Source organism: Corythoichthys intestinalis, chromosome 1 (genome assembly GCF_030265065.1).
Source record: "Corythoichthys intestinalis isolate RoL2023-P3 chromosome 1, ASM3026506v1, whole genome shotgun sequence".
NCBI classification, from domain to species: Eukaryota; Metazoa; Chordata; class Actinopteri; order Syngnathiformes; family Syngnathidae; genus Corythoichthys; species Corythoichthys intestinalis.
In genome coordinates this window covers 47404207-47423911 of record NC_080395.1, presented here as the reverse complement: position 1 = coordinate 47423911, position 19705 = coordinate 47404207, and the positions used below count along the sequence as shown (strand labels likewise).

The following is a 19705-nucleotide window of genomic DNA, read 5'->3' as shown; positions in this document are numbered from 1 at the left end:
CAAATGTGATCTGATCATTGTCAAAATCACACAGATGAAAAAACAGTGTCTGCTTTAACTAAAACCACCCAAACATTTATAGGTTTTCAAATTTAATAAGGATAGTATGCAAATAATGACAGAAGGGGGAAAATAAGTAAGTGAACCATCACATTTAATATTTTGTTGCTTCCTGTGGCTGCAGATCAGTCTGGCACATCGATCAGGACTAATCTTTGACTATTCTTCTCAACAAAACTGCTGTAGTTCAGTCAGATTCCTGGGCTGTCTGGCATGAATTGCTGTCTTATGGTCATGCTGCAGTATCTCAATTTGGTTGATGTTTGGAGTTTCACTTGGCCACTCCAGAATGTCTATTTTGTGCTTCTGAAACCATTCTGAAGTTGATTTACAGGGTGACCCCAAAAAAAGTTTACACTGCCATAATACAACTTAAATGCCATGTTTATTCAGCTTAGAATTAGAATTGAATCGCAAATTATACATTATTGTAAAGAACATGTACAGTACACTCTATTTTTCAATGTGTCCTCCCTTAAGTGTCACAACAGCCTCCAGGCGCCTGCGGAACACTTGACAGGTCTTCTTTATGTAGGATGCTGTCATCTTTTCCCAAGATCTAACAATGGACCTCTCCAAGGCTGCCACAGAAGTCTGTGGCTCCTTACAGGCACTGTCCTCCACAGTTGCCCATATGCTATAATCCAGGGGATTGAGATCTGGACTCTGGGGTGGCCACATATCACCTTGTCAATCAACTTTTTGGTCCGCACAGATCGGGTTTTCCAGACCCAGGTTTTCGTGAGGCTGTTCCAGTATCTTTCAGCTTCTTTTTAACTTTGTAGACTGCACATCTGGATATTCTCAGATTTGCTGCAATCTCAGTAGGTGTCAGACCGGCACGCAGCAATTCAGGTACAGCTAAAGTTTTCTTCATTTTCAGCAGAAGCACAGGAATTGTAGAGACGAGAGATTACCAGCTGCATTGAGTGACCTTAATGAATCACTTAAGCATGACAACCTATTTAGATATGTTTCAGTGGCTTTTAAACAAGCAGTCAACTGAGTGTAAACTTTTTTTTGGGTCACCCTGTACTTCTGTGTTTTGGATCATTGTGTTGTTGAAGCATCCATCCTATTTTTAGCTTCAACTGTCTGACAGGCTGCCTCAGTTTATTTTGGAAAAACATCCTGATGAACTTTTGAATTCATTCTTCCATGAATGATTGCAAGTTGTCCAGGCCCTGAGGCTGAAAACGGCCCCAAATGATGCTCCCTCCACTGTGCGTAACGGTGGGGATGAGGTGTTGATGTTGGTTAGATGTTCCATTTTTTCTCCACACATGACGTCATGTGTTACTCCCAAACGATTCAATTTGGTTTCATCAGTCCACAAAATATTTTGTCAAAACTTATGTGGAGTGTCCAAGTGCCTTTTTGCGAACATTAAACGAGCAACAATGTTTTTTTAGACAGCAGTGGCTTCCTCCGTGGAGTCCTCCCATGAACGCCATTCTTGGCGATAGTTTTTCATATAGTTGATTTGTGCACAGAGATATTGGACTGTGCCAGTGATTTCTGTAAGTCTTCAGCAGACACTCTCTGGTTTTTTTTTACCTCTCTGAGTATTCCGCGCTGAACTCTTGCCATCATCTTTGGTGGAAGGCCACTATTTGGGAGAGAAGCAACAGTTCCAAATCCTCTCCATTTGTATCTGTAACTTCTCTGACTGTCGTTTGATGAACATCCAGACTTTTAGAGATGGTTTTGTATCCTTTCCCAGCTTTATACAAATCGACAATCCTTGACCACAGGTCTTTTGACCGAGCCATGATGCACATCAGACAATGCTTCTCATCAAGACAATTCTTACCAGGTGTGTGTTTTATAGTGGGCAGTGCAGCTTTAAACCACTCAGTTTGATTGGGCACATACTTGACTTAAAATGTTAGGTAAAATTAGTTTCAATTGCTCTTTAAGTCTCCTTAGGCAGAGAGTTCACTTACTCCCCCCCCCCCCCCCCCCCTTGTGTCATTGTTTGCATGTTATCCTCATTAAAATATGAAAACCTATAAATGTTTGGGTGGTTATAGTTAAAGAAATGTGAGAAATTCCAAAAGGTTCAGGTACTTTTTCATACCACTATATGTATTATGTTTAGATTTTTCTTTTTCTAAAACTTCATTTTATTTTACACTCCAAGGGGACTTAGCTACTATGCAGATGAACAAAGACTTGCCACACAATTTTTCACACTGGACATGGTCAAAGACAAAAACACAAACTTTGAGGTTTTGTGCACTTGAGGATACAGTAGCAGAAAGAGAAGCCTCTGTCTACATTTTTATTGGGATTTACAAGATAGGTTTTTCATCATTCCGCATAATCCATCTGGAAAATCAACCAACATCAAATACAAAAACAACCTTCATTCTCAAGATCACATCTTTCCCTAACCCAAACTTAACCAGAACTGTACCCTCGCCCGAATCCTCCAACACACCAAGCCTACGCATACCCAAACAACCATCTGCGATACATTAGTGTTTCCCTTTAACTTTCACTCACTCATATATCCGTGTTGATCCATGTTTACGTCTCTCTCCTGTTTCTCATCCTCAGTCCACTGACTTCTTTAGGAATGTCTATTTGAAGTTCACTGTCACTTTCCGTGTATGCTAACATTGACAAATACTCTGCTTCTTCCTGCTCTGCCTCCTCCTCAGGGTTGGGACATTCTCCACTGTTAAACTGAAGTCTCTCCGCCTCTGTCACTGGATCGTCCTCATCAGCTTCCTCCTCTACTTCTTCCACCTCTGTCCCGTCATCATCGTCAGCATCCTCCTCCTTCTCATCATCTTCTTCCTTCTCCACTTCCTCACTATATGTATCCTCTTTTGGGTAGTGGAATATATCTCTGTGGTCATTAAAAGTAATATGCTTCCCCCCTTCCCGTTGCCCTTGTAGTTCATTGAGAACTTGCAGACCTAATCGCTCACATGTTGTATATGTAGCATCTTGGGATCCAGCTGGAGCCAGCAAAAGTATTTTCTCTGCTTCTGCTTCCTCCTCTTCCTCTTCTGCAATCTCCTCATCTTCCTCTTCTATAACTTCCTCCTCATCCTCCACATTCTCATCTTCCTCACTATCCACGTTCTCATCTTCTTCCTCCTCGTCTTCTTCCTCCTCATCTTCATCCTCCTCTTGTACCACGGACAGTTTCCTCGCTACAACATCTTCCTCCTCTTGCTCCATTCGCTCTGCCAGGGCTTCTGCTGTTGGTTGGTTGATGGGCTCCTCCGGGGCTACACGCTCAAATTTTGACTTGTAATCGGGCACTTCGTACTCTGGGTATGTCTCCTCTGGGTAGCCTGGAAAAAAAGAGGTTTATTTTCAGAGATTTTCCATAAATTGTCCCTGGAATAAACAGAGAACGTAAGATTCATGGTCCCAGCCTTCCTGTTCTCATGGCGACGTGCACTTGTGGTGCTGTTGCTTCGCGAGCAAGACTCCCTAGACACATGTGTTTGGGATTTAGTCGCTTAGTGAGGAGCCAGTCACATTACACAGCACTTATGATTTTGTCAGCTTCATGACTCTCTTCTAATTGGTGAGACTACAGAAAACCAACATCAAAAATGAAAAATAAGTTTTCTGACTGTCCTCATTTTGCTGCTGACAAGCTTTCCAAAATGGCAAGAATATTTGAAATCCAATCAGAATTGGAAAAGTAATACATTTCCAAATGTGAGAAAATGTGAGAAAATATGGTCTAACAATATGAAATGTTCGTGTTTCAAAAGTCCAGATCAACAGTACTATGTTTTTATTACAGACATATTAAAATAACATTTCACCTGCATACATAAATTGACTCAGAAGAAAAAAAAAATCTCACCTGAGAAGTAGTCTTCAGCATTATATCGTTTATATAACAATTTCACAAATAAGAATTCTTTATCTATGCTATGTTTAAACATCTAGTGACTGACTTTCTCAATGCATACGCAATCAAATATGTGTGGTATTGTCTGAAGAATTTGTGAAAACGATCAAATCAATAGAAAGAAAGGGAACCAAATGAAAACAACAAAAGGACACTTTCCAAGATAGCCTAATAAAAAATACAGCATTTCATCAAGATACGTAGCTAGTGATTGTGCCTTAACATTTACCATTAATGGGAAATTGGTGCCACGACTCTGCCACAAGTGAGAGTAGAAGTGAAAGTTTCTGAGGTGCAAGTTCATTCCTACATCATTTGGAAAAATATACATTGTTTTAGGGGAGAAAATATACAGATCTAACTTTGATACTGTGAAGGAAGTGTGTGGTTTCATTGGAATGGCTTAGAGACAAGCAACCATTCACACTCACACCTACCATAAGGACAATTTTACGCTCTTCTATAAACCTTACTTGCATGAAAACCCTTTACGCACGCACACACACAAACACACACACAGAGTGAGAACATACAAACACCTCACAGGAAAGCTTGAATTTGAACCCCAAACCTCAGAACTGTGACGCAAATGCACTAACCACAAGACAAATTGCCACCCTTAAGATACCAAACAGAACTTTAAATCAAAAAGTAGTAGGGAAGCTGTGAAAGGAAAAAAACTCCCTTCAAATGAAAATAAATCAATCTTCAAGAAATAAGGGAAGCTTTGGATCAAGTGCATCCGAGCAAAAAGAATCTTGCGTAATAAATCAAAAAAAGCAAAAACATCACTTTCCTTTTTATGATGTTTAATGGTGGAGAAAAACATCAATAAAAGCCCATATTTCCAGGAAGTAAACAAAATTGCAATGAGCATTTTTTTAAAATGCCTGTTTCAGCCAATCAAATGTGAGTATTTCAGATAGTCTGCCATTAGTTGTGACGTCTATATTTCTTAGGCAATTGCAATGGAAATGTTGTTTACATGTGAGTCGTTACTTGAAGGGACTATATGCAATTATAAGAGAATTTAAAATAGTTTTCTGCTCCATGCATGCTCCACCAATGGTGATGAGTACACACAGCTCTGACGTTTTAACTGAGACTGTCCCAAAAAGACATTTGCAGCTCTGTTTCACTGAGCCTCCGCCTCCTCTACACGTGGCAAAAACACTTTTTGGACCCACTTTTGTAACCCACTTATGACTTGCTACTACTGTTTTCATGTTTCTGGTGCTGATTTGATGAGCCACTCGTTCGTTGCCTTGTGTTTGTGCTCGTACAAGCATGCGCACCATGCATGAGCTGAAATGACCAGTGTTGTTAGTAACAGGTTACTAAGTAACGAGTTATTGTAATCTGATTACCTTCTTTCGGTAACGAGCAATCTAACGCATTCATTTTCTAAACCAGTAATCTGACTCAAGTTAGTTTCCTTAGTGTCTGTTCGTTTCTATTTTGTTATTGCTTCATAATGTATGTAGAATGAAGAATATTGTAGTCATGTAAGAAGAGCATTTATTTTTTATTTTTTATTTATTTATTTATTTTTTTATTAACCCTTTAAGGTCTGGGCCTATTTTGTCTGATTTTGCATGCCTTTGAAGTTGCCTTTATATTTCAAAGACAGAATTGTTTACGATGGCCTGGTTTGGTCCCTTTTTTTGTGACACCTTGAACTTCATGTCCAAACTGTTGTTTCCTTCACTGACCAATTATAAATCATAATTTTGGGCCCAAAAAGACCAAAAATTCCAAAATCGTTTTGTCAAAATTTTTAATATTGATGTCCAATTGACAACCAAACATGCGTAACGAATTGTTTTGAAACTTTGTAATATTTATTCAACATGTTAGGATGAACATTCAACCAAAAAAATTTAGAATAAATAGTCTTTTATTTGACAATTCAACATAAACAACAGGTATAGCCATAGGCGTTTTTTGCATTTATACATGCTCTAGTCAAAACAGGTTATATACAGCAGACCAAACAGTGAAGAACAGTGAAAAAATATACCATCTAACACAAAAAGTGTTTAGAGGCCATCTCTTTATGAGTTTAGGTATTGCGGCCCATCATCTGATGAAAACTGTGTACACACAATCAAGCTTCTTGAACACACATTTATATACACAAATTGAGAAGACTGATTGTGGGAAAAAATATATATATATAACATTGGGGAAAAAAGTATTTTCAAAAATATTTACAATAAACAAGTTAAATTTTTTTCAGGCATGCCACTCCGAAAAGCAGTTTCGTCCTGGAATTAGACACAGGGCTACATCACAGCCCACACTTCCATGGGGTGTCGGTCCTCTTTCCACCCTTCCATTTTCATTTCACTTTACTTTCATTGTCACTATAAATGTACATGAAACAAAAGTCAGTATTTATGAAATTAATAAAGTATAAAATAAAAATATATACAGCAATAAATAATAATGGAAATCTATATGTATGACAATAGAAAGAATACCGTAGCTGAATATGTGCTACACCCCTAATCTTCATATAGAAAGAAGACCACAAATTATACTTTGATCTGATATGCACATTTTATTATTACATACACAAACACGCACTTATATTGCATCAAAATTAACTTTGTCTTGCAATATCAAAAGAAACTTTTACAGCATTAAAAAAAAAAAAAAAGTGAGTTGGGTTACCTCTGCTCGTCGATGGCGTCACCCACGTGTTCAAATCCGTCACTATCTTCACTCGAGGACTCTTCCGAAGAAGACGATGATGACGAATTTGGACCACCCTCTTCCTCAAGTTGATCAAAAAGCACAATTGCTTGCGCTAAATTTAGTTTTCCGTTCATCCTCAAAGTCACACAAAGTCGCTCGCCCGCTTGCTTGATTCAAACGGCCGTCGCTCGCCCGTCGCTGCGTCAGAACACTCCTGCCTCTCGTTCCGTGGAACCTCGCACGGCAGTTATATTTATAAAAAAAATAAAACGCATTTTGTGCTTCCACTGTGACTTCGAAAGGGTTCGTTTGATTTGTGTTTTTTTCATGGAGCTTCCGTTTTGAAAAAGGACAAGAAATTATGGAAATATAGACATAAACAAATGATCCATGCAGCGTTTTAATGTTTTTTTGAGAGGACAATAAAACTATAAAACTTAAATGACAATATCTCACGTTTTAGTTGGTCGATTGACTTCAAATAACAACGAGAGTAAACCGCAACTTCCGCACTTTAAAACGGGACCAACCAACGGCATGTGGGTGACGTAATTAAAACGCGAGGGTGCTTCAAAGACGACGTGCGCTGAGGACGCGCCGGCGCGTCCTTCGACTCTCAAGGGTTAAACATGTCCTGTTCAGCTGTTTGACACAGAGAATGGAAGTCTAAGTGCCCGGATTCTGAACAGTTTTAATGTTTCACATGGAGAGTCTGACATACTCCCATTGTGATCATTCAAAATACCTTTTTATTATGACAAAGCAGCGAACAGGAAGGGATTATGGGGTGACAGAAGAAAAGAAATACAAGAGAAGAAAGAAAAGAAACACATACACAAACAACAACAAGAAATACATTGAACATCTAAACTAGTTACTAATATGCTGGTGCTATGGTCAGCGAGATGTATTTCCGGTTTAAACCATGTGGGGGCCAATTGGCCAGTGAAAGAGGAGAATGGGGGTGGGGGTGTCTATAAGACTATAAGCTAAGTGATTGAAAGGGGTAGAGTGTACACAAATCAGTTCTGTGATCTAGAACCCAGTAATCGTGTGAATCTCTTATGAGTGTAAGCCCGTTGGCGACCAACCCTACGCCGCCGCATCGCCAATCCCGGCACCGGAACCCCCAACCCGAGCATGCCCTACCACATCCAGCAGCACACAAGCCCCACCGGGCGCGCGACAGCCACGCAGACGGGCGGAGAAACCGGCGCCAACCCAGGGCCACGGGGGGGGGGGGGTCATGCGCAGCCCATCCCTCCTCCCGCCGCCCAGCAAAGGAGCCACCGTCCCCCCCCCGGGACCCAGGGTGGTCCCCCGGGCCACCCGCGCGCCCATCAACCGGCCTTCAGGGATGGCAGGAGGGGACGCATCACCAACCCCACGCCTACACCCACCCCCGCCCGCCCACCCGGGCAACGAGCCACAGCCCCCCAACCGGCACGGCACGCCACGGGACCCCCAGCGGCCCACCAAGCCCCAGGCAAGGCAGGGTCCCCCGTTGGTGCAGGCGACACCCTGCTGATACACCGGCGCCCAGCCAGCGACCCGCGACGGAGCGCAGGGCGGATGCCCAGCCAGAGAAGAGAGGGGAAGGCGTAGGCAGGAGAACGCCCAGGAACTGCCACGGGGCGATGCAAGATCGGAGACCCGACCCCCCAACCCACTCCCGCGGCCGGCAGCCGAGGCAGAGTGGAGGCCACACCCCGGGAGCCACGCCATATAGAAAAAGTGTGGGACCCACCTACCACCCTATTACTGTGGCTGCCAGGTTCCCGACTGGCAGCCATCACCCAGCACCGTGATGGGGGTGTGAGGGGAGGGTAGTGCAATGTATGCATTAAAAAAAGAAGAGCATTTTGAATAGAAAATGTTAGAATGGTTCTCACTATGTGTTCGTTTCCATAGTAACCACTCATTGGTACTTCCTGTTTTGGTCTCGAGTCACACGCGCTAAGTGTTTTGGACGAGAAAGGCGTGACAAATGTGGGGGCACACTCGAGTCGAGTGCAGCCACCTGTTGAGATGTTGATCTGTGTGCGTCCATGAATGAACTTAATTATTTTTCCTTCATTCCTGAGGGTTCCAGCGATAGGTTAGAGCCGCTACACGTGTGGCCGTTTCGTAGCTATGCCGTTGCAAAGGGGGGTAGTCATCAATCCAAGTTGGCAAGCATTGTTTACATCATATTCGTGTTGCACAATTATGCCGTAAAGTGACGTGTTCGTTTAGGCCACGTTTTGTGGCCATATTGACCGCGTGTGTGTACGGTGTACTTCTGGGTTGTGCGCGCGCCTGCCCCCACTTTGTGTTTATTGCACAATTCATTTGTGTGTTGTTGATTATTGTGCAGTAAATTTGCATTGTTTTACATTGGCACTAATATTCTGTTAACCCTAACCTCTAAACCCTAACCCGAAGTTCAGAATTTTTTGACATTTGGCATAATCTTCGAGTTAATGGGGGTTTAATTCATTGGTGGGTGGAGTTGATTTCAACATGCAGTTTGTCAGTTATTTGCGAGTCAAAGGTGTTTGAAATGAACTCCATCTTCCCTTTAAATTCAATTATCTGAAAGTCAATTACATGTGATGACATTTTTCTTTTGTCATTCTTATTGTAGGAGCCAAAATAACGTTTGCTTAATTATTCATGTTAGTTGTAAATAATTTATTTGGTTCTATAAGACAGGCTTGTGATTTGTTTATTTGATTTGTTGAACTAGTTCGTGACGTCAAGATTGACGACGTACTATGTATATAACCCGGAAGTGACTGTGTGGACGGTCAGTTGGCGTGAAGGCAGAAGGACGCATAAGTCACAGATAAGAGCCAAAACAGTATTTGACGTCTCTCACTCTCTCTACCTCTATCTTTATTGATCTATCAGTTGGTCTTTTGTTTACGTTTTTGTATGTCAAGCTGTGGATTACTTTTTTTGTTGGATTAAAAGAACGAACGCATAACGAGCGGTGTGAGAGTTTTTCTTTGCCGCTGTCCAGCGGTACACGAGGTGGACGTAGGAGGAGATCATCGGGTTGAGGGCTTTTACTGTAGGGTTGGGGATCCTACACTTATGTTGAGGCAGCAAAGTGAGAAAAATTGGTAAAACATAACCGATAATTTTTTTTAAAAATAACTTAGTTACTTTTATAATAATCAGTAAAGCCACTAGATTACTTTTTTGAATCATAATCAGTAAACGGTAGTTAAATTACTCTTTCAAGTAATCTGTGAAAACACTGGAAATTACTCTTTAGGCCAGAGGTGGCAGTGTTTAGTAAAAAAGTGACAATCTCCGTATAAACCCTTTAAGTATTTGTACATACGTACACAAATTTTACACGTACAAAAGGAGAATGCTGTCTATTATGTCCTATCCTTCCTTGCTGTTATAGGTTGCTCTATATTACCGTACTTTGGTTCTGTTTGGTGTATCTGTAGTTCCCAGTCTCTTAGTCTGGGCGCTCTTAGTCGTGTAGTGTACATAGACGAATTTCATCCACTGATTTTGCGCAAGGAGAAAAAAAAAAGAAAGACATAAAGGAAAGGAAGAGGCGGTTCAAGTATGCCACAGTGTTCAGCTTTCGGCCGTACAACCAGGAGGAAAGGGATTTGACCGCCATCGTCCGAGCGAAGCCGAGGACAAAGCACTCTGGGTGTCTACGAGAACAGGGCAGAGTTGGGGGTGAAAGTCAGGGATTTAAACTATTAATTTATACCCATAAATACCAAGGGTGCTCGTGAAAGGCCTACCCCCGGTAAATGCTACTTTTATTGCAGATATGGATGAGTTAAGCAGTGCAGTGACCGCCACCCGAAAAAGGGGAAAAAAGAAGGGCTATGAAAGAGAAAAATGACACCTCGTGGGATGTCATGTCAGTTGCAAAATGTGATACAGCCTTCGTCTATGTTCTTCCTCTGTTTTCTGTCTTCGTCTACGTAAAAAAAGAGAAAAAACTCAACACCAATAACGGTATAGTAACTTTTAAGAGTGATTTTATTTTTGCTTCTTTATAACTCTGTTTGGTTTTTATCAGCATATACTTGCTGTGCGCTAACAATGCATGTTGGAGTTGTACCCTGTCACAAAGATTGTACAAACAACAGAATATTTGTCATTGATATGTAACAGTGTGTAATATATGTGTAGTATGTCCAGTAAGGATGATAAACACTTCATTTCATTTTGATTTCTTGGTTGCTTTTTTGACACGATGATGCATCTCCAAATAAAAACTCATGGCTCATCTCAAACTGATTTTTCCACACATTGAGGGGAGGGTTTTCGCAAGTGCCTAAATATGGTTCTAAATTCAGGGTTTGCATAATTAGATTCGTTGAGAATCCATTTTTCACGTGAAAGTCTTTTATACTCAAACTTTGAAAATTGCGATCCCGTCGGTTTCTAATAGGTGTGTTGTAAAAAAGCGGTAGATGACTTTTACCTTCCCAGTCAACACTGTAAGGTACTTCCTCGGCTTCCATCTCTGGGGAGGCCCCTTCCACGCGGCCCTCTTGCATCAGCTGCGAGATCTGTCTCAACTGCCTGAGGAGTTTTTCTTCCTTCTTTGTCGGAGTCGACTTACTTTTCCTGCGTCTTCCACTGCGGGGTAGCAGAGATCAAAGCAGTCGTCACCTTGAGATACTTTCCTTTACATTCAATGGCAACAACTGGCTGCAATTTCCAAAGCGATCAGAGTTTTTTTCTTGAAAAGTAGTGATTTTTTTTTTTTTTGTAACATGGGTATTTTTTGTTGGCGTGTCCAAACTAACCTCCCAGATGCACGAGTATTTCCTGAGACGATCCTCTCCATGAGCCTTTCTGACTGAAGTAGTCGCTCCTGTAGTCTGACAAGTTCATCGTCAGTTCCTAAGAGAACCACAATAACTTAACTCAATTACTACCATTGACGGCAATGGATGTCCAATCCGTTTGAACTGGGAGGGCTAGCATTGATCATATTTCAACACTCCCTGTTCAGATGGCTTGCACGTCCATTGCTATCAATGTCATAGGACATTTAAAAAAAAAAAAAAAAACAGAGGTCTAGAGGTCAAAAGGCCCATTAATTACAATATCCATTAACGTAAGGTAAATTTTGAGTAAATTTGGAGTACTTACTCATATTCCTCTCCATGCTCTTAGTTGCACTATGTTTTCCTGATTTCACCTTCTTGTCCCTGCAAGTCAACTGACAACAGAGAAAAGCTAATTTAGCCATCATTCTTTCGGCAGTAATAATAATATTGGGAATCACCTTGTACATTATGTAGAGGATGTATAGAAGAATGCCAAATCCATATATGGGTATGACTTGAGCCATCAGGTTGTATTTTTTGCCGCGTCCGATGCTTCTGACTTTGGCAGTGGCCTCAGCACCACGTGTCAAGGATTGGAACGTGTCCACACCCCACTGATTCGGGTCTTCGGACAATGAGACCTCATGCATCGCAGGGGGGTAAAACCCGGGGCCGACTACACCAGACAACAAGTGGTCAATAGAAGAATGTTTCACATCAATCATGAAATATTACTAACAAATTCCAATATGTTATCTTAATGGAAGTACAAAATGTGATCAAATATTTATAATATTTTGTTAAACATTTAGGTGAATATCAGGTCACTGCAACTTTTTTCTTTTCTTTTTTTGTTTTTTTTAACCTGTCCTGTTCAGCTGGTTGACATGGAGAATGGGAATCTGAGTGTCCTATTGGTCTGAACAGTTTTAGTGTATCACATGAGAGTGTGGTATACTCCCATTGTGATTATTCATTGTGTTTAGTTTATTCGGAGAATGCAGCGTGACGGGAGGGGTTATGAGGGGACAGAAAGGAAAATAGAAAAGGAGACATGAGAAGAACAAACAACAACAAGAAATGCATTCAACGCCTACACTAACTATGAATGTAGTTGTACTATTGTAAGCTAATTGTATTTTCGGTTGACACCATGTGGGGGGCCTGATAAACAAGGAGAAATAGTGGGAAATGAGAGTCAGAAAGAGATGTGATTAGGTGGGGTGGACCATACAGAAATCAACAATTTGAGGTGTAGAACCCAGTATGATGTGAATGGCTTGTTGGCATCCTTTTCTATGCTGCCTAATCCTGGCACTGATATTTTCTGTACTTGAGTGTGTCTAATTGCACCCAGTCATACGTGAATCCCATCAGATGTATGATAGTCCTGCAGACAAGTGGAAATGCTGCACGGCCCCTCACCAGCCAATCGGGGGGTTTGAGCCAGTGCAGCCATAGCAGTTTCATGGCACATTAAGCCCCTGAACTATTTTTAATTTGTCCGTTTTACCCTGGAGACCCCCATTTACAGACGTTGCGCAACCGCTTTTGTTTCAACCCAGCCATAAAAAGAAGGTAAGTAATTATATTTATTATTCAAAACGTCTGTCATTTTTAGCTTTGAATCAGTGATTGATGTCTATATTTAGTTAAAAAAAGATTTAAAAATTAAAATAAAAAATTATTCGCTCACATATCTTAAACTTTTAAACAAATTATGTCACAATGAAAAAAATAGTGTCTGCAAATAAGTCATGGATATCTACCTTACAACAATCGCTTAAACGTATTTTTTTTTTGTTAACGTCGCATTTTCCCCGATATTTTAGATGATAAATAATCGATCCAAAAGAAGAACATTTAAAAAAAAAAAACGTTTATAAGAGTAAATATATGAAAATCTCGACCACTCCTTGATGTCTGCGATTTCTGCATCGCGACCCTTGTTATATTACCGTGTTTCACCCATAAAATCCCCCAAAAATCTGGCTGTGGCCAGTCACAGCTGTGTCTTGACACTAAGTGATACATGCTATATGGGGTTTTTGGATCGAAACAAGGTAAGTATACGATAATATCTCGTTAAAATCACGGTGTCTTTAATTATGCTCTCTCTTGCTCTCACCTTAAGAAAAATAATTTAAAAATATTTATTTTAGGGCTGTCAAACGATTAAAATTTTTAATCGAGTTAATTACAGCTTTAAAATTAATTAATTGTAATTAATCGCAATTAATCGCAATCAAAACCATCTATAAAATATGCCATATTTTTCTGTAAATTATTGTTGGAATGGAAAGATAAGACACAAGATGGATACATACATTCAACATACGGTACATAAGGACTGTATTTGTTAATTATAACAATAAATCAACAAGATGGCATTAACATTATTAACATTCTGTTAAAGCGATCCATGGATAGAAAGACTTGTAGTTCTTAAAAGAAAAATGTTAGTACAAGTTATAGAAATTTTATATTAAAACCCCTCTTAATGTTTTCGTTTTAATAAAATCTGTAAAATTTTCAATCAAAAAATAAACTAGTAGCCCGCCATTGTTGATGTCAATAATTACTTACACAATGCTCAGGGGTGCTGAAGCCTATAAAATCAGTCGCACCTAAGCGCCAGCAGAGGGCAGCAAAACTCCATAAAACACAACAAGTGAGCGTTTAACTGTACTGTCATTTAAATTTGTCTGAGCAGGGCATTGCGTTAATTGCATCAAATATTTTAACGTGATTAATTAAAAAAAAAATTAACGCCCATTAACGCGATAATTTTGACAGCCCTAATGTATTTATTTATTTTTTTTTTATAAAATGCCCTCCCGTTCAAAATGTTTCTTGCCCCAGAAAATTGAGATTTTCAGCTTTCCAATGATGTATCACACATGCACATAAGACCATTTTGAAATTTGGCCAATTTGTGGGTTCAGAGCGGAATTTCAAGTCACCTGAGTGTTTTTCGCCATATATACAATTAATATGACCAAAAATAAATTATGCATTTTTCTCAAGCAATGTTGGCGGCCGTGGCGCAGTTGGTAACTTGAGATGTCCTGGAACTCAAGGCAGACCGGTTCTACCCACTGTCGAAGTCCCTTTGGGCAAGGCACTGAACCCTAATTTTCCCCCAATGGGTTGGCAGCGCCCTGCATGGCAGCAACATTGGTGGTAAATGAGTGCTGATGTAAAGTGCTTTGGGCATGGTAACATGTACATGAATGCGCTGTATAGGTACTCTCCATTTACCATATGAGGTCAAATATTCAAAAAAAAAAAAAAAAAAAAAATCTAATGATTGCATTAGAAAAGGAGGAAATTAAGAATTGTAAAAAATGTTTTGTATAAAGAAACATCCATAAATATTTATAATAATAATAATAATAATAATACCTTTTATTTGTAGAGCACTTTTACCAATGCTCAAAGACACTTTACAGTTTAAACAAAAAACAGCAAACAACGTGAACAGAGCAAAACAATAAAGAAAATAATTATAATTTAAAAGCTAGTTTAAAAAGGTGAGGTTTTAGCAGTTTTTTGAATGTGGGAAGGTCTGCACAGGTAGTTTCATTTCATTTAGTTTGGTTTCATATAACAGGATCAGGTCACCAAACATCCTCTTGTTAATATACCAGCTGGCAGCAGCAGCAACAACAACAACAACGACACGAAAGGTGGATGGAAGCTAATGTGATGAATATCCTTACCCTGCGGCTGTCCCATCTCCTTTTTGGCTCTGGGTAACAACATCCTGGGGAGGAAGAGAGAGACACACAGGACCGAGCACGATATCAGAGTCACTTTCTGACAGGTTGTGATGGACATGTTTTCTATCACTCGACTACAGTAGATCTAAATATTCTCCTCTACCATTGCTCATCTGGCGATGTCCTGCTCAGATTAGAGCAGATTATAAATGCAGCCTTCAAAGGCTGCATGGAATATGATCAAATAATCCCCGTAGAGGCACACAGATGGTCATCTTGAACAGTGTGCTGGCCGGTAGGCTTTTATGAACAATTGGACAAAAAGACGGCTAGATAATACATATTTCACTCAATATCTTGTACTATATAGATGTAAAATATATATCACATTCATATTTGTGAATTGTACATAATTTTACATTTCAATACTACCTGTTGGTTGTATTTTATTTCCATGTAAGCAGTGGGTCAGAAATCCCACCGAAATGCCCTATTTTACGGCCGACCACTTGAATGTAGCACTTGACCTGTGAAAGCCTCATAATATTCCAATGCCCGTAGTGTGCTTTTCGATTTTGACCAGCAGATAGCAGTGTAGGCTCATGTAAAAACCGGTTTAGACTCGGTCTGTTTTCAGATTTCAAGTGATTTTGTGAAATATTGTTTTCAGTGTGCAAATTTCTCTAAACATGGATGTTTTTAGAAGGTTAAAACGATTATTAACAAATAAGTATTACGTGTTAGTATAGTGTATAGTGCTACGGGAAAGCATTTCTCCAAGTTTTAAGGAGAGACACGTTTCACATTGGAAAAATTGCCACGGCACGCCAGCAAACAAAAATCTTCCACGTGGATATACTGAAATAACGCTGAACTTCTTTTGTCTCAATATCCAACACAATGAAATCTGACTTCAGAAAGGGTAATTTGGTTGTATCAATAGCAACAGGTGGACACATGTCAATTGCTGTCCCTGCCATCTAGTGGAAAAGCATTTCAGTGTTCTGCCTGCCAATATACATCACTGGCATCAATAGAAAAATAAATGATACATTATTTGTAGTGAATGTGTAATCATATAGTTAAGTGGAATTCTAATTGGGAATCAGTAATACATTGGATATGGGAGGGATCTAAATAGGGGGGTGACAAAATATCAAAATGGTGCTATATCGTGATGCTTTGCATCCCAAAAGGTTATCGATATGCTCCTGTCAAGAATCGAGATATCGTTTTAAAAAGGTGTCAATAAAAAAAAAAAAAAAAAAAAAAAAAAAAAAAAAAAAGGCTGCCATTCACGGTGCTCGACGCCCAGTCCATTTAGACTGGGAACTTTCGTTCATTCAAAACCAGAGCATTCACAGTCATTCGGTCCGATTTTCGGGGCATTTACAGGTCACTTTCTGTTCATTTTAGGGCATTTACAGGTCATTTCCTGTTGAGTTTGAGTCACTGCCTATTCATTTGGGTGATTCTCAGGTCACTTCCTGTTCTGTAACGCAAAATAAACAGCAAGTGACCCATAAAATACCCCAAAATCAACAGGAGGTAACTTAAAATCAACAGGTAAATGACCTTAAATGGCCCCAAAGTACCTCATTTTTGGCATTGGCTGCCACTGACGGCCATAGATGTTCAATCAGTTTGAAGTGGGAGGGATGGCAGCGGATGAATTCGTTCATTCGCTGCCAACCTCCCAGTTCAAATGGATTGGACGTCTACTAGTGATAAACTTGTTCCAATTCACAGCAGAAGCTTGTTTTTCTGTTTATTAGTTTTTTTTGTAGAATATCGTGGAATGATTTCCTGACCAATGTATCGATAATCGTTGTATCGTTATATCGTCAGATCATCGTTATGGTGAGCTTTGTATCGCAAATCGTATCGTATCGTGAGGTACCAAGAGGTTCCCACTCCTAGATCTAAGTACCGCAATGTAAGATAAAGTACTGTATTAGGCAACAATTATGAACACGATTTCACAAGCAGGGTGGCATTTTTCTAATCACGGACGTTTTGAAACTACAGTATGTCAGCTTTGGTTAGGCCTTTCATTGAAGGTCAAAGGCACAAAGGTCAAGTAGGTTGGACCTTGGGGACTTATTAGCAAAGACCTATGCTGAGACGGTAACTCCCAAATGGATATTTAGAAGAATAATTATCGATGGAACAAATACTTAAGAAGTATTTGTATTGATCAGCAAGTCACATTTTGATCACCTGCCCCAAAAGAACACATTTATTTGCTACTTTTCACAATCACTGGTGAGAACGGGTTAATACCAAATCATTACAGTACAATCCGTTTGAGTTGAATCTTTAAGAACTGTTTGGATTTAAACTTTTTCCACAGTGCAACACACAGTGTTGTTATTCTTACTTTAAAAAAGTACTTACCGTATTTTTCGGACTATAATTCGCGTTTTTTTTTTTCATATTTTGGCTGGGAGTGCGACTTATACTCAGGAGCGACTTATGTGTGAAATTATTAACACATTATGATATCATTTCACATGTTATTTTGGTGTTTTAGAGTGACACTGATGGTTTGGTAAACTTGTTGGCATGTTCTTTATGCTATAGTTATCTGAATAACTCTTAATAGCTATAGTCACGTTCGCATTCTGCCTTTGGCAATGAGTGTTCAATTGTATTATTGATTTGTTTATATTGAAATGCATGCTTTTAATTTGTGGCGCTCTCACGCCCACATGGGGGCGCACTCGCACGTGTTTACGTGAATAAGAGCGCTCACACGCCAGAAGAAGACAGACGGCTACGTAGCTGTGAGTGGGAGTGAGTGGGCGAGTTAGCGAGAGAGAAGCACGGATGCGAACCTACGTTCATTGTTTATGCTTTTAAAATATCTCTACAGAGGCAACACCTGTGTGTATCATCTTTTCTGTTGTTGTTGTTTGTTTTCCACCCGCGATCGGACACTTAGAGCCAGTTGTGTGGTTGTTTGAACGATGTGCTAATGCTAGCGAACGCATGCTAACCGTTTATGTCATTGCTGTAAGAGCACCTAATTATCATTTATTTACGTTGATGCGAAACTGTTTGGTATCGAGGACCAAATTGATACAGCAAATTGTACGGACGTTCAGCATCGTCATTTGGGAGTTCGCTGTATAGCCAGGACCGAGCCGTAGCGCCCCGGTGAGGACAGTATATACGCATTTCGTTGTTCATGCACTGTACACTGTACATTTATTCAGCATGTTGTTCTCTATTGTATTTTTATATTAAATTGCCTTTCAAGATGACATATCTGTTCTATGTGGTGGATTTTATCAAGTAAATTTCCCCCAAAAATGCGACTTATACTCCGGTGCAACGTATATTTGTTTTTTTTTTCTCTTCGTTGGGCATTTTATGGCTGGTGCGACTTATACTCAGGTGCGACTTGTAGTCCGAAAAATACGGTAATTACAGTTACAAATTACTTCTCCCAAAAGTAATTGCGTTACTAACTCAGTTACCTGGATGTAAGAGTAATTAGCTACTTGGCAAAGTAACTGGTGATCATTTTTATGCCCCCCCCCCCCCCCCCCCAAAAAAAAAATAAAAAATAAAAATAAAAAACAGGTCACACAATGTGAAGTTTAAAGGGTTTTTGGGACAATTGGCCCTAGCCCAATTCTTTAACCTAAACTTAACTAGACACAGGGGTATTGGTGATATTGCAATAACTAGATAGTAACCTTTGCTATGTGTGGAAGTCATTTAATGTTGTGAATCAACCGTTAAAGTTGTTAAAATTGCTCCCGTTATTGCATTAGTTCCCTTGTGTCTATTTTCGACATGTGTAAAATTTAAAACTGTTTCGTCATTTAAAGATAGATTTAAGCTAAGTTTTGCCGATTTAGGAGCATTTTAGATAAAAAGTTACTTAGGTTCGCTAGGAAGGTTCTCTACAACAGAGCCTTCCTGAGAAGTCTACTGCTTTAAGATGGCAGCTGTTTAGTAACGCATCTAGTTCTTTATTATACGTGTTGCTAATGCCGCCGTGTCTGTCATTTGCATCTAGTTCTGTATATGTGTGATATCTACCGAAGCAACATGTGGGCGTAGTTTGTAGGCTATCGCTACAGTCAGGTATTATTGGAGCCACCTAGCATAGTAGCATCTCGTTTGCAACGGCGTCACACTCCCTTGCCTCCTCCCCACTCCTGCTCTGCTCTCTCGTCTCCGTGTGTCCGTATTTTTCAGACTTTTCTTGCGTCAGTCAACCAACATCGTAACGCATAGTAACGCACTCCTTTCCCGCCTCAGTAACGGTAACGGCGTTGCCAAGATGAGAAAAGTAATTAATTAGATTACTCACTACTGAAAAAAATAACGCCGTTAGTAACACCGTTATTAACAACACTGGCGACACATGGATTCAAATCATTTGTTTGAGCCAGTTAATCTCTGCTTCTTTTTGATGACCACTAGGGCCTACTTCTTTAAATTTCACATTTTTTTTTTTGTATGTTAATCCATAGACTTCATAATGTATTTGACTGGACACGCGGCACGAGGCCGTA

At 40.0% G+C, this 19705-nt stretch overlaps 1 protein-coding gene across 2 annotated transcripts; it reads right to left on the bottom strand.

Moving 5' to 3' along the window:
- LOC130928047 (protein RIC-3-like) lies at positions 1–15643 on the bottom strand. Of its 2 annotated transcripts, XM_057854258.1 has the most exons (7): positions 15606–15643; positions 15174–15217; positions 11910–12127; positions 11774–11843; positions 11425–11521; positions 11097–11254; positions 1–3371 (listed from the first exon to the last, which is right to left on the bottom strand). In XM_057854258.1, exons 2-7 carry the CDS (start codon positions 15214–15216, stop codon positions 2593–2595), a joined length of 1365 nt encoding a protein of 454 aa, XP_057710241.1. In that variant the 5' UTR covers position 15217; positions 15606–15643; the 3' UTR covers positions 1–2592. The 2 variants fall into 2 exon arrangements, with proteins under 2 accessions (XP_057710241.1, XP_057710234.1); XM_057854251.1 differs by lacking the exon at positions 15606–15643 and having other exon boundaries at positions 15174–15351.
- Between the last annotated feature and the right edge of the window lie 4062 nt (positions 15644–19705).

Excerpts from the sequence above, each read along its gene's own strand:
- LOC130928047 (XM_057854251.1), bottom strand. The coding sequence starts at position 15,291 with ATGTCCATCACAACCTGTCAGAAAGTGACTCTGATATCGTGCTCGGTC. Across the intron at positions 11,844-11,909 it reads TCCTCTACATAATGTACAAG|TTGACTTGCAGGGACAAGAA; the intron begins GTGATTCCCAAT and ends CTCTGTTGTCAG. Across the intron at positions 11,522-11,773 it reads GAGCATGGAGAGGAATATGA|GAACTGACGATGAACTTGTC; the intron begins GTAAGTACTCCA and ends TGGTTCTCTTAG.